Genomic DNA, 27717 nt, shown 5'->3' on the forward strand with positions numbered 1-27717 from the left:
CAGGGAGAATACTGTAAGAACGGCCAAAGGTCTGACAATTCTGTCGTTGTACATTTCAAAAGTGCTAAACAAATAGTTAGATTGACTACATCGTCCTAGCTCGCTCATGAATGTCGTAATCAAAATGACGGATTGCCTCTTAGCTGCTCGTTGTCCACTTATGCCATAGTTTGTACATCTCAATTGTCAGTAGAAATCGCATTTGTTTAAGCAAGTCAGCCAAGGCAGTAAATGAGGCTGAATTAACTGTTTCACTGCCAGACAATAGCTGATAGCTAGGTGTAGCAGTGGTAAATTATTGGGACTGCTGTTGGGACAGCTTTATGTGGGTCCTAACAGTCTGTGGGCACCGTTTGTCACCGTTAGTGCAATTACTGGATTGTTTAGTGTTGTGTAGTGTAGTGGCTTTGCTGCCATGCATCTACAAATTTTCGGGTTTGTTTGCCCCACCAAAATTGACATGCTAAAATCACCATTGTTTGTATTTACTTTCAAATATTGCACGTAAATAGCCTCATCATTATAGATCCAAATTTAGCCGTCCAAAACCCACTCTTCCATCCACAAATCCACCGACAGGGGGCATTCTCGTGACTCAACCGCTCCTATCAGCCAACCTGGATGCTGTCTTGGAGGTGGTGACTTTTGATTGTGTCCAGCTAATGCTGCATTTAAAATCACGTGTGATGGTGGTAATTGCCAGTAAAGTCGCAAAAACGAGTTGAATGCAGTCACGTGCTTTAAATTTGTTGAGAAACGCTGATTGGCTAATGGAAAACAAGCTGCGTCTACCATAAACTAAAAGCACAGATATCATGCTGGTGAACCATGTATAGTTTTCAAAATCCACATTGATATATGTTTTTTATAAATAATGTTTTGTTTGTATTTAATTTCCGAAAATGTTGATATCGAGGTCATATCCTTAGTAGGTAACATCAGAGTTTAGCCTGCGGGAGAAGTCGGAGCTCGGTGATGATATAGTAATTACCAGTTGGGGGCCGTTCTACTAGAATTTCCCCAGTCGTATGTGGCAAATACCACCTTTCCACTTGGTTCTGAACGCAGCATAAATAAGCAAATCCATTCTGGCCAGAGCTTCGACATTCAAGTTGATGTTTGTTCGGATCCAGAAAGTCATAACAAAACCAGTCATTCATTATTTTACAAAACTTTTCTTATTACGGAATCTCCGAACAGTCACTTCTAAAATGTCTTTCCAGTACCCACATGCTTACCGTGACGAGGCAGTTGTAAGTAACATGCTAACTAGCTTGCTAGCTAGTAGAAACCAGTAACAGCTAGCTAGACATGTCGCTTTCAAGTGAATGGTGAGGAGCAAGCCACTTGCTAGTTAGCTTGTTCTTTATTACCCAGTGAGCGTGTCATGTACCTCTATTTAGTTGGATAGCTTGAGGCTACTAAAATAAGTTAATTAGTGACGTTATTTGAACAAATGAACATATCAACCGAGTTCGCTAATTTATCTTGTAGCATAGCTAGGTCAAATGAATGAGCCAGCTAGCTAGGATTTGTTTTAGCTTTATTTCATGTTAGCTGCTAGCAATGCTTAGGCTGGCTAGTTAGCAAGCTAACGTTGCCTCTTGTCCTTTTAGCTTAGCTAGTTATCACATACCAGCCAGCAGCAAACGATGAATGATCAAAGTTGTTGTCTGACTGCTGGCGCACATTCTGGATTTCACCGGCTGGTTATTTCTGACAGGCAGATGACTACCATGGTAACAAGATTCCTGACCCGTACAGTTGGCTGGAGGACCCAGACAGCGAGAAGACGCAGGTAAATGCTATCTTTCATGTCACTCCAAATACGGTGTGTATTTCAGCACCACTGGCTCAAGGAATGTTGTGGCAACGTTACCAGCACGTTTGTCAGGGAGTTCTTAGTCCGTGTCAATTTGGTGACAGAAATTCACATGGAATGTAGTATTAACACCATTATCTAGGTATAAAGTTAATTGGACAATGTGGATTGTGTGCCACTGTCAACTCCTTCCCACAATCAAGGACAAAGACCCATGTCTGTATTGTCTAACATATGGGACAGTCAAGTCACTAACTCGGCATATACCTAGAATGTCCAAACATACCGTTGACACAGGCAGCTGCTGAGTTTCTGAGCTGGCAGTGACTCTTCAGAGCAAAAAGTTATATAAAGAATATTGTTTATTTTTGGACATAAAAGATGGTAAAAATACTAGCAAATCAACTGCAAGGGATTTTTTTATTTCGGAAATCTGTTCCAAAGTATTCCCACACATAATAAAGATATATGTGATTGTATATAAATGTAAGGTTTGAAATAATTATGTTTTAGTTCATTATTATATCTGTTTGGGCTTCTTGCGGTCAATTTGCAGTCTACAAATGATTTGTAATTATGTTCCGGTCCCCGACCATCCGCTCATGAAAAGTTGATGATCCCTGAGCTACTGACACCGTAGATCAGTGGTTCCCAAACTTGACCCATGACCCCATTTTGATATATGAAAAGTCTCATGACCCACCCATGTGAAAACTTGTTGGCTGTTAATTACATAATTTAACTTTTTTAATTGGGGCTATGAGAATCAATTGCAAATTAGTCTGACATAATTTATCTTATCTCACATCCACTAATGAGATGGGTGTGCTTGATGCGTGTTGCATCGGAGCTTCTCGAAGTCAGGGGGCCTGGTCGACAGTGTGCCCTCATCTCTCCTGTCACATCCAACCTGGATCGATATTTGTCTTTAATGCAGATGAGAGCACTGAATCAGCGTACCATGAGTTTTAATGCTTGGCGGGAGACAGAACAGTATTCCCTTTGACTCAGGAACCTAAACTCTTCCATAGTGACCCGTGAATGCATGGTCTGCAGCATTTGACCACATGACAGCTCGATCAACTGTTAGGTTTCACTTACCAGCATGTTAACTGAGCCAGGATCACAGTCAAATTAATTTTGCTGATTCGGTCACTCATATGTAGAATATTTTGCATTAACCCCCTTTCTAAATATTTCTTACATAGGCAAGGAGACACACATTTTCTTTTCATTACACAAAGTTGTTTTTATTTTTTACATCCATTGTGAATGACAACAGTTCCTCTCTCAATTCCAAAAATCTTTTCAACACTCCCCTTTGATAACCACCAAGCCTCAGTGTGAAATAGAACATTGTCCTTCTCTGATCCCATATCTCTACACACAGTAGTTTTGTGAACGATGTAGTTTACAATCGAAGTTAGCTGCTGCATATCTCAGAGTTCTGCGCTCAGCTCTTTTGCCACAGGTTGCTTTCGGTGTATCCATTCTAGCTCAGTGAGTGTATCATACAATGCGTCCATATGGCAGAGGGAGACACATTCATAACTAGAATGCAGAGGCCGTCCCGCCATAGATGTAGACCCATCTGTGGAAAAGCCCACCATTCAATCCCATGGAATCTGTTTTTCGTCAATATAGCCATCCCCTGTGCCATTTCATGCCCAGGAATCGTGAGACAGAACAATATGTCCTCTTAGAGAGCACCTGTAGTGAACAAAAGTCAATGTGTGGGCATCTCGGCCCTCACAGCTAACATCCATTTGGAGAGGGGAGTTTTTGAGTCGTTCAGTCATTTTCCTCTTGATTGCTAGCCATAGCATAAAATGTTAGTTTCACATTGTTATCTGACAGAAGTATTGATGTGAGTTTCTGTGCTTCTGCCTCCCCACACATTGTTTTCATCATATCAATTGCGGCCGGTAATATCAGTCTCTGCAATAGTGTGTGGTTTCTTTGCGTAGTGGGCTGAGCCATTCACAGTGGCCTTTTCCCACTACCTAAGGGTTCTGGTTGAATTTTTACTTTTATATTTGAATAATTTTCATTTAAGTTTTTAAGGGAAACCACATTAAAATGATTTTGAGAGACAAAGACAATTATTAGATATTTTTTTACCAGGATTTTGGAAATTCTCCCACAACCCCATTTTCATATCAGACGACCCCTATTTTGAGATCAGCTGCGTAGATGTTGCAACCAGCCCCACCTTCTGTGAGTTAGTGGTCATTGCAGTGGTGTTAATAAACTCAGAAAATAAACATCCTCTCACTGTCAACTGTGTTTATTTTCAGCAAACTTAACATGTAAATATTTGTATGAACATAACAAGATTCAACAACTGAGCCATAAACTGAACAAGTTCCACAGACATGTGACTAACAGAAATTGAATAATGTGTCCCTGAACAAAGGGGCGGTCAAAATCAAAAGTAACAGTCAGTATCTGGTGTGGCCACCAGCTGCATTAAGTACTGGAGTGCATCTCCTCCTTGTGGACTGCACCAGACTTGCCAGTTCTTGCTGTGAGATGTTACCCCACTCTTCCACCAAGGCACCTGCAAGTTCCAAGGACATTTCTGGGGGGAACGGCCCTAGCCCTCACCCTCCGATCCAACAGGTCCCAGACATGCTCAATGGGATTGAGATCCGGGCTCTTCGCTGGCCATGGCAGAACACTGACATTCCTGTCTTGCAGGAAATCACACAGAACGAGCAGTATGGCTGGTGGCATTGTCATGCTGGAGGGTCATGTCAGGATGAGCCTGCAGGAAGGGTACCACATGAGGGAGGAGGATGTCTTTCCTGTAACACGCAGTGTTGAGACTGCCTGCAATGTCAACAAGCTCAGTCATTGCTTTCCTGTGACACACCACCCCAGACGATGACCGACCCTCCACCTCCAAATCGATCCCGCTCCAGAGTACAGGCCTCGGTGTAACGCTCATTCCTTTGACGATAAACGCAAATCTGACCATCACCCCTGGTGAGACAAAACCGCAATTCGTCAGTGAAGAGCACTTTTTGCCAGTCCTGTCTGGTCCAGCTAAGGTGGGTTTGTGCCCATAGGCGACGTTGTTGCCGGTGAGGTCTGGTGAGGACCTGCCTTACAACAGGCCCTCAGTCCAGCCTCTCTCAGCCTATTGCGGACAGTCTGAGCACTGATGGAGGGATTGTGTGTTCCTGGTGTAACCCTGGCAGTTGTTGTTGCCATCCTGTACCTGTCACGCAGGTGTGATGTTCAGATGTACCGATCCTGTGCAGGTGTTACATGTGGTCTGCCACTGCGAGGATGATCAGCTGTCCGTCCTGTCTCCCTGTAGCGCTGTCTTAGGCGTCTCACAGTACGGACATTGCAATTTATTGCCCTGGCCACATCTGCAGTCCTCATGCCTCCTTGCAGCATGACTAAGGCACATTCACGCAGATGAGCAGGGACCCTGGGCATCTTTATTTTGGGTTTTTTCAGAGTCAGTCTAAAGGCCTCTTTAGTGTCCTAAGTTTTCATAACAGTGACCTTAAAATTGACACTAGCTGTTAGTGTCTTAACGACTGTTCCACAGGTGCATGTTCATTAATTGTTTATGGTTCATTGAACAAGCATGGGAAACAGTGTTTAAACACTTTACAATGAAGATCTGTGAAGTTAATTTGTAAAAATCCAAATATCTTTGAAAGACAGGGTCCTGAAAAATAGACGTTTCTTTTTTTTGCTGAGTTTGTCTTGTGTTTCTTCCCAGGCTTTTGTCAATGCTCAGAACCAGCTGACGCTGCCCTACCTGGACCGCTGTGAGGTGCGGGACCTGTTCAAGGAGCGCATGACGGAGCTCTATGATTACCCCAAATACAGCTGCCCCTTCAAGAGGGGGAGCAGGTGAGAGAATGAAAGAAAGAGGGAGACTTGAGGTGGTACATGGAGGTTTTGGACTTTTCTCAATTTGTCTTTCCGTGATTCCTCACATCCTATCTCTCTGCCTCGTTCTCAACTGTAGTGGAGGAGGAGGTCCAAGCTTCCTCCTCATGTACCTTCTGGTCCAATGCATTTTGAGAAGGAAGCAAGGAGAGAGGACTTGAGGCAAGATTCATTGAGGATGAGCCAAAATATATCCTTCCCCTAAAGATGGAGACTGTTGTCTTTTGGTTAGTTTAGTTCCTTGGCTTTGTGCTGACACTCTATCCCCCCCCCACTGCAGGTATTTCCATTTTTACAACACGGGCCTCCAGAACCAGAGTGTAATGTATGTTCAGGAGAGTCTAGAGGCAGAGCCCACAGTCTTCCTGGACCCGAACACTTTCTCTGAGGATGGGACTGTCGCTTTACGAGGTGGGGGATGGAGACAAGGTCAAGCAATGCTCATTATGATGTAGAATATTGTCCTGTTTGTAATACTGTACAGATGACGGTTTCCTTCATGAAGGTGCGTTTCTGACATCACGTTCTACTGTACTGAACAGCCTAGAATCTACCAGTATACTGTATCAGCCTTTACGCTGCACTGGCATGTTTAGACATCTACCACAGTTGCTGGAACCGTGCTGGAAAGGACCATGTGAAAGGGAAAGGGAAATTATAAGCCAGTACAGCTCGTGTTGGCACTAAAATACAGTAACTACTAGAACCAGCCAATGACGTGAATATAAACTCAATTTTTATTTATATCATTTATATTTACAATGCATTCTAAATGAATATATTCATCACTATTCACAATGCATTCTAAATGAATATATTCATCACTATTCACAATGCATTCTAAATGAATATATTCATCACTATTCACAATGCATTCTAAATGAATATATTCATCACTATTCACAATGCATTCTAAATTAATATATTCATCACTATTCACAATGCATTCTAAATTAATATATTCATCACTATTCACAATGCATTCTAAATGAATATATTCATCACTATTCACAATGCATTCTAAATGAATATATTAAACACTATTCACAATGCATTCTAAATGAATATATTCATCACTATTCACAATGCATTCTAAATGAATATATTCAACACTATTCACAATGCATTCTAAATGAATATATTCAACACTATTCACAATGCATTCTAAATGAATATATTCAACACTATTCACAATGCATTCTAAATGAATATATTCAACACTATTCACAATGCATTCTAAATGAATATATTCAACACTATTCACAATGCATTCTAAATGAATATATTCAACACTATTCACAATGCATTCTAAATGAATATATTCATCACTATTCACAATGCATTCTAAATGAATATATACATCACTATTCACAATGCATTCTAAATGAATATATTCAACACTATTCACAATGCATTCTAAATGAATATATTCATCACTATTCACAATGCATTCTAAATGAATATATTAAACACTATTCACAATGCATTCTAAATGAATATATTCATCACTATTCACAATGCATTCTAAATTAATATATTAAACACTATTCACAATGCATTCTAAATGAATATATTCAACACTATTCACAATGCATTCTAAATGAATATATTCAACACTATTCACAATGCATTCTAAATGAATATATTAAACACTATTCACAATGCATTCTAAATGAATATATTAAACACTATTCACAATGCATTCTAAATGAATATATTCATCACTATTCACAATGCATTCTAAATGAATATATTCATCACTATTCACAATGCATTCTAAATTAATATATTCATCACTATTCACAATGCATTCTAAATGAATATATTCATCACTATTCACAATGCATTCTAAATGAATATATTCATCACTATTCACAATGCATTCCAAATGAATATATTCATCACTATTCACAATGCATTCCAAATGAATATATTCATCACTATTCACAATGCATTCTAAATGAATATATTCATCACTATTCACAATGCATTCTAAATGAATATATTCATCACTATTCACAATGCATTCTAAATGAATATATTCATCACTATTCACAATGCATTCCAAATGAATATATTCATCACTATTCACAATGCATTCTAAATTAATATATTCATCACTATTCACAATGCATTCTAAATTAATATATTCATCACTATTCACAATGCATTCTAAATGAATATATTCATCACTATTCACAATGCATTCTAAATGAATATATTCATCACTATTCACAATGCATTCTAAATGAATATATTCATCACTATTCACAATGCATTCTAAATGAATATATTCATCACTATTCACAATGCATTCTAAATTAATATATTCATCACTATTCACAATGCATTCTAAATGAATATATACATCACTATTCACAATGCATTCTAAATGAATATATTCATCACTATTCACAATGCATTCTAAATTAATATATTCATCACTATTCACAATGCATTCTAAATGAATATATACATCACTATTCACAATGCATTCTAAATGAATATATTCATCACTATTCACAATGCATTCTAAATTAAAATATTCATCACTATTCACAATGCATTCTAAATGAATATATACATCACTATTCACAATGCATTCTAAATGAATATATTCATCACTATTCACAATGCATTCTAAATTAATATATTCATCACTATTCACAATGCATTCTAAATGAATATATTCATCACTATTCACAATGCATTCTAAATTAATATATTCATCACTATTCACAATGCATTCTAAATGAATATATTCATCACTATTCACAATGCATTCTAAATGAATATATTCATCACTATTCACAATGCATTCTAAATGAATATATTCATCACTATTCACAATGCATTCTAAATGAATATATTCATCACTATTCACAATGCATTCTAAATGAATATATTCATCACTATTCACAATGCATTCTAAATGAATATATTCATCACTATTCACAATGCATTCTAAATGAATATATTCATCACTATTCACAATGCATTCTAAATGAATATATTCATCACTATTCACAATGCATTCTAAATGAATATATTCATCACTATTCACAATGCATTCTAAATGAATATATTCATCACTATTCACAATGCATTCTAAATGAATATATTAAACACTATTCACAATGCATTCTAAATGAATATATTCATCACTATTCACAATGCATTCTAAATGAATATATTCATCACTATTCACAATGCATTCTAAATGAATATATTCATCACTATTCACAATGCATTCTAAATTAATATATTCATCACTATTCACAATGCATTCTAAATGAATATATTCATCACTATTCACAATGCATTCTAAATGAATATATTCATCACTATTCACAATGCATTCCAAATGAATATATTCATCACTATTCACAATGCATTCCAAATGAATATATTCATCACTATTCACAATGCATTCTAAATGAATATATTAAACACTATTCACAATGCATTCTAAATGAATATATTCAACACTATTCACAATGTAGATAACGTGACTGGTTCCTCTGACTATGCGCGACTTGTGTCCCTCAGGTTATGCTTTCTCAGAGGACGGCGAGTACCTGGCATATGGCACCAGCGCCAGCGGCTCTGATTGGGTGGAGATGCACTTCCTGCGGGTGGAGGGGGCTGTGGCCCTAAATGACCGGCTGGAGAGGGTGAAGTTCAGCTGCATGTCCTGGACCCATGACGGCAAGGGCCTCTTCTACAACTCCTACCCCAAGCAGGAGGGCAAGAGTGACGGTGAGGGGATGTTTGGATATTTAGAGGGGAACTAGTTTGTTCCATTTTATGCTTTAGTTAAATGTATGAACACATTACTCTCCTCCTCTAGGCACTGAGACGTCCACGAACCTGCACCAGAAGCTCTACTTCCACGTGTTGGGTACCCCCCAGTCACAGGACTGCCTGTGTGCCGAGTTCCCCGACCACCCTAAGTGGATGAGTGGGGTCGAGGTACGCTGCTGGACTTGGCTAGACACTAAACAGACCGGGACTTGACTAGACACTAAACAGACCGGGACTTGACTGTCTCATATCTCTTAGACAATGCAGAAATGGTTCTTATCTTTAGTCCAAGTACCCTTTTGAGGAGACATAACGTGTATCCTAATATCTGTCGTTCTCCTGAAGTCTGTACTTTGGTGTAACACAGATGGTGGAAACTCACTCAGTCTTCTCCCTTTATGTCCATAGAGGGAAGTGGACAGCACAGAATCTGACTTGTAGTTCTTGTGTCCCTGATATTTAGAATCCTGATTATAGTGTCATAATGCCTCTAGTCATCAGTGTAGGTTTCTGGTTGATTAGCGCTAGCGGCACAGTGTTGTATTAGCATTCTGAAAGGTGTCCGTGTGCGATCTCACTCCAGGTGTCAGATGACGGGCGCTACGTACTGCTGTCCATCAGGAAGGGCTGTGACCCGGTCAACCGGCTGTGGTACTGTGACCTTCAAACCACTCTTCAGGGTATCACAGGTACCATGCACACCACAACCTAATCAGATCAGTCTTTCTCTTTAGTCTCCTTAACGCATAATCACCATCCACTGACCGGCCACCATATTTGTTGTAGGGCATAGGCTTTGACTTGATGTGTTATCAAGAACATCCACTATAGATTGTGAATGTCTTGTATTGTCAATGTCTTGTGTTGTGAATAGGGTTGTGGCGATCATGACATTTCGTCAGCCGGAGATTGTCAAGCAAATAACTGGCGGTCTCATGGTAGTTGACTGTTAATTAACATTGTCACATTTAGCAACTCCTGGCTTCCACAGACCTTTGGAACATCTACATTTTAAAAAGTCTAAGAAATCCATTATTTTAGACAGGTCTAAAGAAACATGATATGAAGAACATTTCAGAAGGACCGACTAGCATACTCTGAGTTGTCCTTATGTTAGGTCTGGCTATGCCAAATGGATGTAGGCTACACTAGTTCATTTAGTAGACAAGATTTGCTTAGAATTCTGTGGCATCGGGGCCTCCTGAGTGACGCAGTGGTCTAAGGGACTGCATCGCAGTGCTAGCTGTGCCACTACAGATCCTGGTTCGAGTCCAGGCTCTGTCGCAGCCGGCAGCGACCTGGAGACCCATGGATTGGCGCACAATTGGCCCAGCGTTGTCCGGGTTAGGGGAGGGTTTGGCCGACAGGGATGTTCTTGTCGCGCTCTAGCGACTCCTGTGGCGGGTCGGGCGCAGTGCACTCTGACACAGTCAGCCAGGTGTACTGTGTTTTCTCCGACACATTGGTGCGGCTGACTTCCAGGTTAAGCGTGCATTATGTCAAGAAGCAGTGCGGATTGGTTGTGTTTCGGAGGATGCACGGCTCTCGACCTTCGCCTCTTCAGAGTCCGTATGGGAGTTGCAACGATGGGACAAGATTGTAATTACCAATTGGATACCATGAAATTGGGGAGAAAAAGATAGAATGGACCATTATCATGTCTGGAAACAGGGGCAGCGGAAAATAATTAGTCATCTATGCACTTAAATAGCAAATGGAGGATGTTTTTCCTGTGGTTAATTTTCATTCCAGCCAGGTAGGCAATACTTCTGTTGTAAAGAGACGCAATATGCTTAATATTAGGAAAGTTGATAAATCGATATAGAAGTCTTAGCCTATAGAAAGCCTCCATTAAAAAGAGCATCCCATCAGCTATCTCTGTTTTCTCACACAATTGCATAGTCTATAAAAATGTTGCGCAACATGAGCTCATGCTTAAAGTGTTTGATCAGATTTTCGTGGTGCGGCAGGTAGTAGTTAGAGCGTTGGACTTGTCAACTCGGAGATTCGATCTTATAAGGTATATCTGTCGTTCTGCCCCTGAACAAGGCAGTTAACCCACTGTTCCTAGGCCGTCATTAAAAATAAGAATTTGTTCTTAACTGACTTGCCAAGTTAAATAAAGGTACATTTTTTATTTTTTATTAATTGATGTCAGAGTGATTAGAGGGACAATAGAGTGCTGAGTGCCAGGCAGTTAGCAAGTTTGGTAGGTTACTAAGGACCATCAGCAGCATCAGAGTTTGGAGAAGCCTAATTACCGTGACTAAGCGGTCACGTGGAATTTGGCTATCTTCATGACTTGTGACTGCCGTTTTGGCGGAAATACGGTCACTGTAACAGCCCTAGTAGTGAATGTGTTGTGACTGTCTTGCGTTGTCTATGTCTTGGATGGCCCTCCCCATGTGTTGCCTTAGTAAGAGTATTTGTTTAGTTGACTAACTTAGTTGAAGATGCCAAGTTATCTCTCTCCCCTCCAGGCCTGTTGCCGTGGGTGAAGCTGATAGACAACTTTGATGCGGAGTACGAGTATGTAACCAACGAGGGCACGGTGTTCACCTTCAAGACCAACCTGGTGGCCCCGCGTTACCGTCTCATCAACATCGATTTCGCCCAGCCCGCCCAGGCCAACTGGAAGGAGCTCATCCCCCAGCACGACAAGGACGTCATCGGTAGGTCACAGACTGAATGAATGGAGAGGGTTTTACCAACATAATATGCTAACTTCATAGCTCGACAACAAGAATATCCACTAAAAAGGAAAAAGTAATGTCCGCTGTTTTCTGCTCTCAATAAGTAATGTTTTAGAATAGCTAAAGGTGAATTGGATAATTTGGTAATCACTTTTTGCCAGTAAGAGCAAACAGTGAAGACGTGCAGTGCCTTCAGAAAATATCCCCTTAACTTATTACACATTTTGTTACAGCCTGAATTCAAAATGTATTTTCTCACCCATCTACACACAATACCCCATAATAACAAAGTGAAAACATGTATACATTTATTGCTAATTTATTGAAAATGAAATGCATAAGTATCTCATTGACATGAGTATTCACACCCCTTCGCTATGCACTCCTAATTAATCTCAGGTGCATCCAATTTCTTTTGATCATCCAAATGTCTCTACATCTTGATTGGTGTTCACCTGTGACCAATTAATGGACATGATTTAGAAAGACAAACACCTGTCTATATAAGGTCACACAGTGGACAATGCACGTCAGAGCAGAATCTATACCATGAAGTCCACTGAACTGTCTGTAGATCACGAGATAGAATTGTGATGAGGGTATAAAACGACCCTAACCCAAGAGCACATCATTGGGGAATGAAAGAAATGTGGAACTGCCTGGTCGGATGGCCAGCTCTAAACTGAGCAACCGGGCAAGAAGGAACTTGGTCAGGGAGGTGACCAAGAACCCAATGAACTCTGACAGAACTACGGAGTTCCTTGGCTGAGATGGGAGAACCTTACAGAAGGATAACAGTCTCTACAGCACTTCACCAATATGGACGTTATGGGAGAGTGACCAGATGGAAGCCACTCCTGAGAAAGGCACATGACGGCATGCCTGGAGTTTGCAAAAAGGCACGTGAAAGACCGAGCATAAGGCAAAACATTCTGTGGTCTAAAGAGCTAAAAAAAAATGGAAACTATTTGGCCTAAATGCAAACCTCTCTGGAGGACAACAGGCACAGTACCTCGCCTGTCTAACACCATCCCTGTTGTGAAGCATGGTGGTGAATGGAGCCAAATCCTTGATGTGAACCTGCTTCAGTGTGCAAACAACCTTAGACTGCGGCGAAGATTTACGTTCCAACAGGACAATGACCCCAAGCATACAGGCTTCAGAACAAGAATGTGAAAGTCTTTGAGTGGCCCAGCCAATGCCAAGACTTGAAAATCTGGAAAAAAAATACCTTAAGATTGATGTTCACCATCGCTCCCCATCTAATTTAAGAGCTTGAAAAAAATCTGCAAGAATGAGCGGAAGAAAATCCCAGAATCCAGATGTGCAGAGCTGATGCAGACATACCCAAGACGACTCAAAGCTGATGCAGACAGACCCAAGACGACTCAAAGCTGATGCAGACAGACCCAAGACGACTCAAAGCTGATGCAGACAGACCCAGGACGACTCAAAGCTGATGCAGACAGACCCAAGACGACTCAAAGCTGATGCAGACAGACCCAAGACGACTCAAAGCTGATGCAGACAGACCCAAGACGGCTCAAAGCTGATGCAGACATACCCAAGACGGCTCAAAGCTGATGCAGGCATACCCAAGACGGCTCAAAGCTGATGCAGGCATACCCAAGACGGCTCAAAGCTGATGCAGGCATACCCAAGACGGCTCAAAGCTGATGCAGGCATACCCAAGACGGCTCAAAGCTGTAATCTCTGCCAAAGGTGCTTCTGCAGCAAAGTATTGACTCGGGTGTGAATAATTATGTAAATGAGATTTCTGTATTTAATTTTCAATAACATTTTAAAAACATGTCATTATGGGGTATTGTGTGTAGATGGGTGAGTTTTGGATTGAATACCTTTTTGAATTCAGGTTGTAAACACAACGAAATGTGGATTAAGTCAAGGGGTATGAATACTTTCTGAAGGCTCTGTAACAGTTATTATTTACAGTTGGTTTAAAGCAGGTCTTAACAGGAAATAACATCCATATTCTGTCTAGGAATACTCTGTCTAGGTGATCATGGTTTTTAAACTTTTAGATTCACTAACCCCCGTCTTGCACTCCCCCTCTCTAGTGTTTGCCACCTGTACCTACAACAGCCTCCTCTTTGTGTGTTTCCTGCACGACGTGAAGAACGTGCTGAAGATGTACCGTCTGAGCTCGGGGGAGGAGCTCAGGACCTTCTCTCTGGACGTGGGCTCTGTGGTGGGCTTCACCGGACGCAAGAGAGACTCTGAGATCTTCTACTACTTCACCTCCTTTCTGTCGCCAGGTATCAGAGACAGACGTGTGGTGTCGAGAGCAGACGTGTGGTGTCATGGGGGCGGAGGTGTGGTGTCATGGGGGCGGAGGTGTGGTGTCATGGGGGCGGAGGTGTGGCGTCATAGCACACACACACTCTGTGGTGGGCTTCACCGGACGGACACAAGAGGGAATTAGAGGGAGACGAGGATACACGAATGCTGGCATGGGCACACACGCATACATGTACCAATGCACACACACACACGCATTCACAAATGCGCACACACACACACTCAAAAACTTTCAACACCTCTTTCCCGCCGCCAGGAGTCGCTCATGCTGTCAGACAGTATTATACAGGTTCTTGCAGGAGTCCGTATGGATCTTCTATCATACTGCAGTGAAACAGTGACAAGTCAATGACCTGTCCTCTCCCTGTCTTTGTCCTGTTGTCCAGCCATCATCTACCACTGTGACCTGACCAAGGAGCCCCTGCAACCCCACGTGTTCCGCGAGGTCACCGTCAAAGGCTTTGACCCCTCCGACTACCAAACCACTCAGGTAAGATACCTACAACTGACTCAAAAACAAAAAAATGGCATGTTCGATTCTGTTCTTTTTTCCCCCTGCGTTCTGAACAGCCAAAAAGCCCATAGAATCAGATATTTCAAACCACCGTTGTAGGTAGCTTGAAATCAGATACAAATCTTATTCTTGGTAACGTGACTTATCTGAACAGTCAAATTAGATTTATGTTCCCTCAAGTGGTTTGTAGACTGTTATTCTGCGTATCTCGTTTCTTACTGGCTACTCCGTTGACAGTTTGACAAGAGCGTGTGGTAGTCAATTAGCTTGTTAATTGTTTACCAACAAATTTTATTTTACCTTTATTAAACTAGGCAAGTCAGTTATTTTCAATGACGGTCAGGGGCAGAACGACAGATTTTTACCTTGTCGGGGCTTTGAACTTGCAACTTTCCGGTTACTAGACCAACACTCTAACCACTAGGCTACCCTGCCGCCCCAGATTAGTGAACGCTCTAGAAAACTAAACAGCTACCTAGCTAGTTGACTGCTGTAACTAGACAAAAATAACTTGTTTTAAAAGTTGGATTATATTTTGCGGCTTTTAAAGTGTTCTCAATTTGTCGGGGAGTGGGAGTACAAGGTGTCAAGCGTTCCACAGGAATGCTGGCCCATGTTGACTCCAATGCTTCCCACATGCTTCATGTTGGCTGGATGTCCTTTGGGTGGTGGAGCATTCTTGATACACACAGGAAACTATTGAGCATGAAAAACCCAGCAGCATTGCAGTTCTTGACACACACCGGTGTGCCTGGCACCTAATACCATACCCTGTTCAAAGGCCCTTTTGTCTTGCCTATTCACACTCTGAATGGTAGACATACACACAATCTTTGTCTGTTGTCTCGAGACTTAACAATCCTTCTTTAACCTGTCTCCTCTTCATCTACACTGATTGATGTGGATTGAACAAGTGACATCAATAAGGGATCATAGCTTTCACCTGATTCACCTGGTCAGTCTGTCATGGAAAGAGCAGGAGTTTTTGTACACTACATTCATGCTATACAAATTAAAAAGAAAGTTGCACCTTCATCTGTCCTTGCGGTGGATATGTTTGACCAATTTTTAGGCTAAAGATTAAACATTGGTCAAATATATCGACAGGAAGGAGCGATGAGTATGCCAATAGATTTTTGTTATGTATAGTTTTATCTTCTGTTGTTCAGCACCTCTCCTAAAAAGTCTTCTTTATTTAGATGGTTATCTATACTAATACAAACCACCAGAATTGACTGATATCATCTTTGTGTTTTCACACCAACAAGCACCTGTATCTGTGTGTCCAGGTATTCTACCCTAGTAAGGACGGCACAGAGATCCCCATGTTCATCGTCCATAAGAAGGGCCTGAAGCTGGACGGCTCTCACCCTGCCTTCCTCTACGGCTACGGAGGGTTCAACATCTCAATCACTCCCAGCTACAGGTACCACCACCAGGTCACTCCCCCAGCTACAGGTACCACCACCACCAGGTCACTTCCCCCAGCTACAGGTACCACCACCAGGTCACTTCCCCCAGCTACAGGCACCACCACCGGGTCACTTCCCCCAGCTACAGGTACCACCACCAGGTCACTTCCCCCAGCTACAGGTACCACCACCAGGTCACTTCCCCCAGCTACAGGTACCACCACCAGGTCACTTCCCCCAGCTACAGGTACCACCACCAGGTCACTTCCCCCAGCTACAGGTACCACCACCAGGTCACTTCCCCCAGCTACAGGCACCACCACCAGGTCACTTCCCCCAGCTACAGGTACCACCACCAGCAGGTCACTCCCCCCAGCTACAGGTACCACCACCAGGTCACTTCCCCCAGCTACAGGTACCACCACCACCAGGTCACTTCCCCCAGCTACAGGTACCACCACCAGCAGGTCACTTCCCCCAGCTACAGGTACCACCACCACCAGGTCACTTCCCCCAGCTACAGGTACCACCACCACCAGGTCACTTCCCCCAGCTACAGGTACCACCACCACCAGGTCACTTCCCCCAGCTACAGGTACCACCACCAGCAGGTCATTTCCCCCAGCTACAGGTACCACCACCAGCAGGTCACTTCCCCCAGCTACAGGTACCACCACCAGCAGGTCACTTCCCCCAGCTACAGGTACCACCACCAGTAGGTCACTTCCCCCAGCTACAGGTACCACCACCACCAGGTCACTTCCCCCAGCTACAGGTACCACCACCAGCAGGTCACTTCCCCCAGCTACAGGTACCACCACCAGCAGGTCACTTCCCCCAGCTACAGGTACCACCACCACCAGGTCACTTCCCCCAGCTACAGGTACCACCACCACCAGGTCACTTCCCCCAGCTACAGGTACCACCACCACCAGGTCACTTCCCCCAGCTACAGGTACCACCACCACCAGGTCACTTCCCCCAGCTACAGGTACCACCACCAGGTCACTCCCCCCAGCTACAGGTACCACCACCAGGTCACTTCCCCCAGCTACAGGTACCAGCACCAGGTTACACTGGATGTATCATTCAGTTGCTACATGTAATGATGTCGCTTTAATCTTGATTTCTTCTTTTAATTTCCTCATGAAAATGTACTTGTTTACTGCTATACACACAGTGGCCTTCGTGAATATTTATATTCTTCTTTTGGCTCTTTGGGTTTAGAAGTGATACAATGACTGAGGTTAAAATACAGACAGTCATCTTTAATTTGAGGGTGTCTTCATCCATATCGAGTGAACTGTTTAACAATTGCAGCATTTGTTGTACCCAGTCCCCCCATTTTAGGGAACCAAAAGTATTGGGACATATTTACTTATATGTGTATTAAGGTAGTCAAAAGTTGAGTATTTGGTCCCATACTCCTAGCACACAATGATTACAACAAGCTTGTGACTCTACAAACTTGTTGGATGGATTTGCTGGTTGTTTTGGTTGTATTTCAGATTATTTTGTGCCCAATAGAAATTAATGGTGAATAATGTATTGTGTAATGTTGGAGTCACTTTTATTGTACATAAGAATATAATTGGTTTCTTAATACTTCTACATTAATGTGGATGCTACCATGATGACGAATCATCCTTAATAAATCGTGAATAGTGGTGAGTGAGGAAGTTAGACGCACAAATATCATACCCCTAAGACATACCAACCTCACAAGCTTTATGGAATCATTGCTTGCTAAGAATATGGGACCAAATACTAAACTTTTGACTACTTTAAAACATATACATTGGGGGGAGGGGGACTTTGTACAAAGAGTGAAGGAATCTCTTAACAGTTCACCCGATAGGAATGAAAATACCTGCAAATAAAGCTGACAGTCTGGATTTGAAGTGATACAATGACTGAGGTTAAAGTGCAAAGTGCTGGAGTACAGAGCTCAGCAACAACAACAATACTTCACTGTCCCAATAATTATGGATGGCACTGTGTATCATTTGACTTTTAGGGCCATTTTAAGATAACATTATTTGCAGGCACAATTGTTACATATAGCACCATTTTTCAAATGACTATCTTGTCTTGGCTCTTCTACATGATGCTTTGTATCTACCTGGACTTGTATGGACTGAGGAAAGGAAGTAAAGTGATGTTCAGATTGAGGAAAGGAAATGAGGTGATGTTCAGACTGAGGAAAGTAAATAAGGTGATGTTAAATGTTGTTTCTCAGTGTATCACGGCTGATCTTTGTCCGACACATGGGAGGAGTCCTGGCTGTGGCCAACATCAGAGGAGGGGGGGAGTACGGAGAGACCTGGCACAAAGGTAACAAATCAAATATATTTATATAGCCCTTCTTACATCATCTGATATATCAAAGTGCTGTATAGAAACCCAGCCTAAAAACCCAAACAGCAAGCAATGCAGGTGTAGAAGCACGGTGGCTAGGAAAAACTCCCTAGAAAGGCCGAAACCTGGAGAGGAACCAGGCTATGAGGGGTGGCCAGTCCTCTTCTGGCTGTGCCGGGTGGAGATTATAACAGAACATGGCCAAGATGTTTAAATGTTCATAAATGACCAGCATGGTCAAATAATAATAATCACAGTGGTTGTAGAGGGTGCAACAGGTCAGCACCTCGGGAGTAAATGTCGGCTTCTCATAGCCGGTCATTCAGAGTATCTCTACCGCTCCTGCTGTCTCTAGAGAGTTGAAAACAGCAGGTCTGGGACAGGTGGCACGTCCGGTGAACAGGTCAGGGTTCCATAGCCGCAGGCAGAACAGTTGAAACTGGAGCAGCAGCACGGCCAGGTGGACTGGGCACAGCATGGAATCATCAGGCCAGGTAGTCCTGAGGCATGGTCCTAGGGCTCAGGTCCTCCGAGAGAGAGAAAGAAAGAAAGATAGAGAGAGCATACTTAAATTCACACAGGACACCGGATAAGACAGGAGAAATACTCCAGATATAACAGACTGACCCTAGCCCTCCGACATAAACTACTGCAGCGTAAATACTGGAGGCTGAGACAGGAGGGGTCAGGAGACACTGTGGCCCCATCCGATGATACCCCCGGACAGGGCCAAACGGGCAGGATATAACCCCACACACTTTGCCAAAGCACAGCCCCCACACCACTAGAGGGATATCTTCAACCACCAACTTACCATCATGAGACAAGGCCGAGTATAGCCCACAAAGATCTCTGCCATGGCACAACCCAAGGGGGGGCGCCAACCCAGACCGGAAGACCACGTCAGCGACTCAACCCACTCAAGTGACGCACCCCTTTTAGGGACGGCATGGAAGAGCTCCAGTAAGCCAGTGACTCAGTTCCTTTAATAGGGTTAGAGGCAGAGAATCCCAGTGGAGAGAGGGGAACTGGCCAGGCAGAGACAGCAAGGGTGGTTCGTTGCTCCAGAGCCTTTCCGTTCACCTTCCCACTCCTGGGCCAGACTACACTCAGTCATATGACCTACAAAAGACTTAAAGGTTGAGACCGAGTCTGCGTCTCTCACATGGGTAGGCAGACCATTCCATAAAAATGGAATTAGGAGGCCTGCGTCTTGTGACCGTAGTGTACGTGTAGGTATGTACGGCAGGACCAAATCGGAAATATAGGTAGGAGCAAGCCCATGTAATGCTTTGTAGGTTAGCAGTAAAACCTTGAAATCAGCCCTTGCCTTAACAGGAAGCCAGTGTAGGGAGGCTAGCACTGGAGTAATATGATCAATTTTTTTGGTTCTAGTCAGGATTCTAGCAGCCATATTTAGCACTAACTGAAGTTTATTTAGTGCTTTATCCGGGTAGCCGGAAAGTAAGAGCATTGCAGTAGTCTAACCTAGAAGTAACAAAAGGCATGGATTCATTTTTCTGCATTTTTGGACAAAGTTTCTGATTTTTGCAATGTTATGTAGATGGAAAAAAGCTGTCCTTGAAACAGTATTGATATGTTCGTCTAAAGAGAGATCAGGGTCCAGAGTAACGACGAGGTCCTTCAGTTTTATTTGAGACGACTGTACAACCATCAAGATTAATTGTCAGATTCAACAGAATATCTCTTTGTTTCTTGGGACCTAGAACAAGTTTAAAAGTAGAAAGTTTGCAGCCATCCACTTCCTTATGTCTGGAACACAGGCTTCTAGCGAGGGCAATTTTGGGGCTTCACCATGTTTCATTGAAATGTACAGCTGTGTGTCATCCACCTAGCAGTGAAAGTTAACATTATGTTTTCAAATGACATCCCCAAGAGGTAAAATATATAGTGAAACAATAGTGGTCCTAAAACGGAACCTTGAGGAACACCAAAATGTACAGTTGATTTGTCAGAGGACAAACCATTCAGAGACAAACTGATATCTTTCCGACAGATAAGATCTAAATGAGGCCAGAACTTGTCCGTGTAGACCAATTTGGGTTTCCGATCTCTCCAAAAGTAACACACACTGCCCCTCTCAATTCCCTCTGTGTTTTATACACTTTTACACACACACTCACACATTGATCTCTCTCTGTGTGTTTTTCTCCAGCGGGCATGCTGGCCAAAAAGCAAAACTGCTTCACAGACTTCCAGTGTGCAGCAGAGTACCTCATCAAGGAGGGCTACTCGTCCCCCTCCAAACTCACCATCAACGGAGGGTCCAACGGGGGCCTGCTCGTAGGTACGTTGCAGAATAACGACATCCCTTTTTCTTGTTGATGCTTTGTCATTGACCTGAAAACCAACCCTGACACTTTCCTAAGCTAACAGTTTTGTTGACATCGGAATGTCTGTCTGTATATACAGCGGTTTTGTCTTACTCTGTCTCTGTGTGTTTATCTCCTTACCTGTGTGTCTGTGTCTCTCGCTGCCTGATAATGTGTATCTGTCCCGCCCTCTGCCCCCACAGCAGCGTGTGTGAACCAGCGGCCAGAGCTGTTCGGCTGTGCCGTGGCCCAGGTGGGCGTCATGGACATGCTCAAGTTCCACAAGTTCACTATCGGCCACGCCTGGACCACTGACTTCGGCTGCTGTGAGGTCAAGGAGCAGTTTGACTGGCTCATCAAGTGAGTGCTAGTGCTACACTTCCCTAAGCCTAGCCTGGTTCCAGATAAGTTTAGCTTTGTAGCCAACTTCTATGGTGGTTGTCATGCCAGTAACCATAGGTGTTCGCTACACAGCATAAACAAATCTGGAACCTGGCTACATTTAGCCTGTTTGGGATATTAACATTAATCTTTCAGTATTCCAGAACCGCGTCAAATGCATTTTCAGTTCTTTCCAAGGCTTGTGCTCGCTTGATTTAATGTAATCCCAAAAGTGCAAACGTCAAGTGCAGCTATTTGACATACAGCGCATTCGGAAAGTATTCAGACCCCTGGACTTTCTCCACATTTTGTTACATTACAGCCTTCTAAAATGTATTAAATAAAAACATGTCCTCATCAATCTACACACACTACCCTATAATGACAAAGCGAAAACAGGTTTAGAATGTTTTGCAAATGTTTTAAAAATACACCGTATTTACATAAGTATTCAGACTCTGAAATTGAGCTCAGGTGCATCCATTTTCCATTGATCATCCTTGATGTTTCTACAACCTTGATTGGAGTCCACATGTGATAAATTGATTGGACATGATTTGGAAAGGCACACACCTGTCTATATAAGGTCCCGCAGTTGACAGTGCCTGTCAGAGCAAAAACCAAGCCATGAGGTTGAAGGAATTGTTTGTGAGCGCCGAGACATGATTGTGTCGAGGCACAGATCTGGGGAAGGGTACCAAAACACTGCTGCAGCATTGAAGGTCAAGAACACAGTGGCCTCCATAATTCTTAAATGGAACAAGGTTGGAACCCCCAAGACTCTTCCTAGAGCTGGCCGCCTGGCCAGACTGAGTAATCGGGGAAGAAGGGCCTTGGTCAGGGAGGTGACCAAGAACCTGATGGGCACTCTGACAGAGCTCCTCTGTGGAGATGGGGGGAAATTCCAGAAGGACAACCATCTCTGCAGCACTCCACCAAACAGGCATTTATGGTAGAGTAGCCAGACGGAAGCTACTCCTCAGTAAATGGCACTTGACAGCCCTCTTGGAGTTTGCCAAAAGGCAAATAAAAATTCTTAGACCATAATGAACAAGATTCTCTGGTGAAACCAAGATTGAACTCTGGTCTGAATGCCAAACGTCATGTCTGGAGGAAACCTGGCACCATCCCTGCAGTGGCAGGTACTTGGAGACGAGTCAGAATCGAGAGAAAGATGAACGGAGCAAAGTTCAAAGAGATCCTTGATGAAAACCTGCTCCCGAGCGCTCAGGACCTCCGACTGGGGGTGAAGGTTCACCATCGAGCTGGACAACACCCCAAAGCACACAGCCAAGACAATGCAGAAATGGCTTCAGGACAGGTCTCTGAATGTCCTTGAGTGGCCCAGCCAGAACCCGGACTTGAAACCGATCGAACATCTCTGGAGAGACCTGAAAATAGCTGTGCAGCGACGCTCCCCATCCAACCTGACAGAGCTTGAGAAGATTTGCAGAAAATAATGGGAAAATCTCCCCGAATACAGATGTGCCAAGCTTGTAGCATCATACCCAAGAAGACTCGAGGCTGCAGTCGCTGCCAAAGGTGCTTCAACAAAGTCCTGACTAAAGGGGCTGAATAGTTACGTAAATGCATTATTTCATTTTTTTTTTTTTTTTATACATTTGCAAAAATGTATAAACTGTTTTTGCTTTGTCATTATGGGCTATTGTGTGTAGATTGATTAACTTTAAAAAAATATATATTTGAGAATAAGGCTGTGAAGTAAACAGGTGAAAAATGTCAAGGTGTGTGAATACCTGAGGATTGCACTGTATCTATTTGCTCCATGTTTGGTGTTTTAAAACCTGTACACAATACTTTCACCGTACATCATCGTCCCTGTAGAAATCTCCTCTTCTCCCTCCAGGTACTCCCCGCTCCACAACATACGTGTGCCCGAGGGTGAGGGCGTCCAGTACCCCGCTGTCCTCCTCCTCACGGGTGACCACGATGACCGCGTGGTCCCCCTACACTCCCTGAAGTACATTGCCACACTGCAGCACGTGGTGGGCCGCTGGTCGGGTCAGAGCAATCCACTGTTCATCCACGTGGATACAAAGTCGGGCCACGGCGCCGGAAAGCCCACCAGAAAGGTCATCCAGGAGGTGGCCGACACGTACGCCTTCATCGCCCGCTGCCTCAGCCTCTCCTGGGTCAAATGAGGGGGGGGGGGGGGGTTCCCTGGAAGTCTGTTTCTAGGGGAAGTGTCTCTATCGGTGTCTTAGAAGTTTCTTACTCGTTCTCATTATTTTTTTTAATGATCACTAATATTTTTGTTCAGCTGTTCTCCTTCCCTCCTTATCACTACTGATTTGTTCCTGAGCAGTAATCAATCTCTTCCTACCCGGTTGTCTGGCCTGTATTAACCACCCCTCTCTCTTCCTGGCTCTCCATTCCCAGTGTAGGCTTGCTTTGGGCATGGGCTCCAGGTCAGCCAGACTATAAAGTTACCCCCCCACCCCCATGGGCCAGCCCCAGGACTTACCCCCGGTCTCCACTCCTCACCTCTCTGGCGCAGACTCCCCTACCAAACCTCCCTCTCTTCCCCCATGGGCCAGCCCCAGGACTTACCCCCGGTCTCCACTCCTCACCTCTCTGGCGCAGACTCCCCTACCAAACCTCCCTCTCTTCCCCCATGGGCCAGCCCCAGGACTGACCCCCGGTCTCCACTCCTCACCTCTCTTACAAGCGATTCACTACATATATCTAGAAGAAGAAAAACACATCTCTGAATAAGCTTTGTTGTTCAATTAAAGGTCAAATCCACTGCATTTAAAACAGTCAAGTAATTTAATGAATTCAGAGTTTGTGTAATCATACCGAGGCTGAATAAATTCCTTCCACAACCATAAGACCCACTAATCATTACTTCATCAAAAATAGTTCTACCTGCTTTATTGTCTTCTATAATCACTGATCTGGCTTTCAGGTCTGTCTAAAAATGAACTTTTTGTTACAAATGTAACCAGAACCATGCATAATGCACATTCACTAATAATGTAGCAGGTATTCTAGAAAATGAACACCGGTCTCAAGCACAAGGCCACGTGCTAGTTAGTGCCCAGCTAATATTTATATTTCTAGTTCAGCAAACTTGGATCGAGGTATAATTTCACTAGCTCTGGATTCAGCTAACAAGGAGAACAGGTGAATCGTTATGAACACACCCTTCTGTCCGTCTCCAACTGTTTGAACAGCATGCTAGCCTGTCCACTTTGTTCAGATGTTGGAATCAAGTGGCCTACTTTATCTCTGAATGAGAACGACATGACAACTCCTTCGTTTTATGCTTATTGCACATTTATAAAACAGACTAGACAGCTGGTGTAAGTCTTTATTTGACTAAAATACTGCTAGTGATACGTGGTACCATAATGCGCTTGCGACAAACTGAAGGTTCATTGGTAAATGTGTTTTAGTAGTGTCTGCTCTGCTCAAAATCTGAGGAGTTGAAACATAAACAGAGTTTCATTAGAAAGGTTCATTTCTCTATTACAATATAATAATTTCTCCATGTGTTGTGGTGTCCATATGATCCATTCTGTTGGACCAAACGTCAAATGCAAATAGAGAGTTGAAACCGTTTGTCAGTGAAGAAGTGGTGATCTCTCATCTTTGTTGTTGTGTGTGGTAGGGGCTTGGGAGAAAGAGGCGAAGCGAGAGGTGTCACTCCAATCTCCAAGCCCTATGCGCTTATTTTGAACTTAAGCTTGTCACCTGCCTTCCCGCCTTTGGGACAACGACTCCCATTGTTAAGGTGGAAACATGAGCATCTAGTCATTATATACAGATCTCTGGTGTAAATGTACACAGCACAGAAGGAGTGAATGAGACTAAGAGGACATAAACGCTCATAAAAACAAAGAATACGAAAAAACTTGGACCAGCCTCGGGACTCCACCCCTCACCTCTCTGGCCCCAGACTCCCCTACCAAACCTCCCTCTCGTCCCCCATGAGCCAGCCACAGGACTTACCCCCCTGTGTCCACCCCTCACCTCTCTGGCCCCAGACTCCCCTACCAAACCTCCCTCTCTTCCCCCATGAGCCAGCCACAGGACTTACCCCCGTCTCCTCCCCCATGAGCCAGCCACAGGACTTACCCCTGTCTCCACCCCTCACCTCTCTGGCCCCAGACTCCCCCACCAACCCCAGGACTTGCACCCCCCCCATGAGCCAGCTCCAGGACTCAGCTCTTCCTCATGAGTCATTCTCCTGAATTTTCTCTCTTAATAGGTAAAACCTGGTTAAAGTGTTAGTTCAATGTTGAGAGATGGGTGATACATGGTTGGACTTAACTTGAACTGTATAGTTTTATCAGCCTAGAGGTCAAGGATCAAGTCTGCAAAGGTCCTCAGTCGGGGAACATGAAATGGCACCCAATTGGTGCTCCCCCTACCACCACAAACACAGACGATTGTATGTGTTTATCAATTGGAAGGCTGTTTGTCAGTAGGTTATTGATTTCAGCACTCTTCAGTGTTCGCGTGAATGATGATAGATTTAGGTAATTTTGTTTTGTGTTTAGGAGGACTAATGCAGAGTGTGTGTGTGTGTGTATCTGACTGATATTAATTTCTACCTCTTGGCATGCTGATTGTTAGTTTACCTAATAAAGGGACATAAACAACAACAATGTACTACAATGCCACAACTTCAATAAACCGTTATTTTGAACAGTGCTTTTTTGTTGTTGTAACTCATTACTTCTCACCACTTTATGGACCTCGGGTATAAACTTCTAAAATGTATCCAACACTTCTTGACACCATCAATTATGGTACTCATTTGACTATCTTCCATACAGCCATTATGAAAATGCTAATCTGATGCTTGAAGTCCCTAGGAGAGTCACCAGGGACAACTGGAAACACTACCATAGTGAGATGTTGTTTGTTACAATCATTGGATAGTTCATACTACAGAGAGCAATAGTAATGGTGTCTTTTTGTAGGCTGTTACTCCTCCATGGTTCGTTGGACAAAGCCTATGGGGCTTTAATGAAGTTTTGGCTAAACTCAAAATAGGGTCTGTGGTAAACAAACACAGGCTTAGGAGATCTTATACATTTCTATGAGAATCATCAGCGAATGTCACTTTTTGTGAATTTTATGTTTCCCAACTTATAAATTAGGATCTGTTCCTTGACTTCTTCATATTCTCAGAGGCCTGAAGATATGGGGTACAGTCTTCTGAGCTGCTCCCAGGCCAGCTATTCCTTTTCTGCTGCTTGGGCGACACAGACCCTATCACTTCATTTCAATGTATTTATTTAACCGGGATAGTCCGCTCAGTAAAACTTGCCAGTTGCCACTTTACCAGAGTCCTCTTCGCTCCTCTCTGACTCCAGCCCCGCTATGAGCGGATGGAGCTGCCAGAGCTCAGGACAGAGCCCAGGAATCACTGTCTGTAGAGTTTGAAGGCAAGTAGTTAGTCAGGATATTCTCCCCTGTTGTGAGCTCCTCTATAAATAGTGTCTGACTACAGTCCTGAGGGCTGGTGTTCCGTTCCTTCAGCCCTACCACTAGTAGTATTAGCAGGAAGAACCAGGGCAGTGAGGACGCAGGGTAAGGGTTAGTAACCAGGGCAGTGAGGAGGCAGGGTTAGGGTTAGTAACCAGGGCAGTGAGGACGCAGGGTTAGGGTTAGTAACCAGGGCAGTGAGGACGCAGGGTTAGGGTTAGTAACCAGGGCAGTGATGAGGCAGAGTTAGGGTTAGTAACCAGGGCAGTGAGGACGCAGGGTTAGGGTTAGTAACCAGGGAAGTGAGGACGCAGGGTTAGGGTTAGTAACCAGGGAAGTGAGGAGGCAGGGTTAGGGTTAGTAACCAGGGCAGTGAGGAGGCAGGGTTAGGGTTAGTAACCAGGGCAGTGAGGACGCAGGGTTAGGGTTAGTAACCAGGGCAGTGAGGAGGCAGGGTTAGGGTTAGTAACCAGGGCAGTGATGAGGCAGGGTTAGGGTTAGTAACCAGGGCAGTGAGGAGGCAGGGTTAGGGTTAGTAACCAGGGCAGTGAGGACGCAGGGTTAGGGTTAGTAACCAGGGCAGTGAGGAGGCAGGGTTAGGGTTAGTAACCAGGGCAGTGAGGAGACAGGGTTAGGGTTAGTAACCAGGGCAGTGAGGAGGCAGGGTTAGGGTTAGTAACCAGGGCAGTGAGGAGGCAGGGAGAGC

The 27717-nt window shown here is 43.6% G+C and overlaps 1 protein-coding gene across 2 annotated transcripts; it reads left to right on the plus strand.

Moving 5' to 3' along the window:
- The first annotated feature begins 779 nt into the window (after window positions 1-779).
- Window positions 780-26231, plus strand: prep (prolyl endopeptidase). 2 transcript variants are annotated; one of them, XM_036984745.2, is made up of 15 exons: window positions 780-1253; window positions 1724-1798; window positions 5565-5698; window positions 6018-6148; window positions 9287-9496; window positions 9588-9709; window positions 10125-10230; window positions 12022-12213; window positions 14313-14510; window positions 14940-15043; window positions 16357-16493; window positions 18719-18813; window positions 21014-21145; window positions 21374-21530; window positions 23419-26231. In XM_036984745.2, the coding sequence occupies exons 1-15, from the start codon at window positions 1116-1118 to the stop codon at window positions 23711-23713; spliced, it is 2226 nt and encodes a 741-aa protein (XP_036840640.2). In that variant the 5' UTR covers window positions 780-1115; the 3' UTR covers window positions 23714-26231. The 2 variants fall into 2 exon arrangements, with proteins under 2 accessions (XP_036840640.2, XP_036840639.2); XM_036984744.2 differs by having other exon boundaries at window positions 1011-1253; window positions 6018-6166.
- Window positions 26232-27717: the final 1486 nt, after the last annotated feature.

The sequence above is a fragment of the Oncorhynchus mykiss genome, chromosome 8, assembly GCF_057628025.1.
Source record: "Oncorhynchus mykiss isolate SJ-2025 chromosome 8, ASM5762802v1, whole genome shotgun sequence".
In the NCBI taxonomy this organism is placed as follows: domain Eukaryota; kingdom Metazoa; phylum Chordata; class Actinopteri; order Salmoniformes; family Salmonidae; genus Oncorhynchus; species Oncorhynchus mykiss.

Bases quoted from the DNA above. Each gene is read 5' to 3' on its own strand.
- prep (XM_036984744.2), top strand. From the start codon at position 1,116: ATGTTTGTTCGGATCCAGAAAGTCATAACAAAACCAGTCATTCATTAT. The intron at 9,710-10,124 runs GTACGCTGCTGG...ATCTCACTCCAG, and splicing joins AGTGGATGAGTGGGGTCGAG to GTGTCAGATGACGGGCGCTA. The intron at 16,494-18,718 runs GTACCACCACCA...GTTGTTTCTCAG, and splicing joins TCAATCACTCCCAGCTACAG to TGTATCACGGCTGATCTTTG.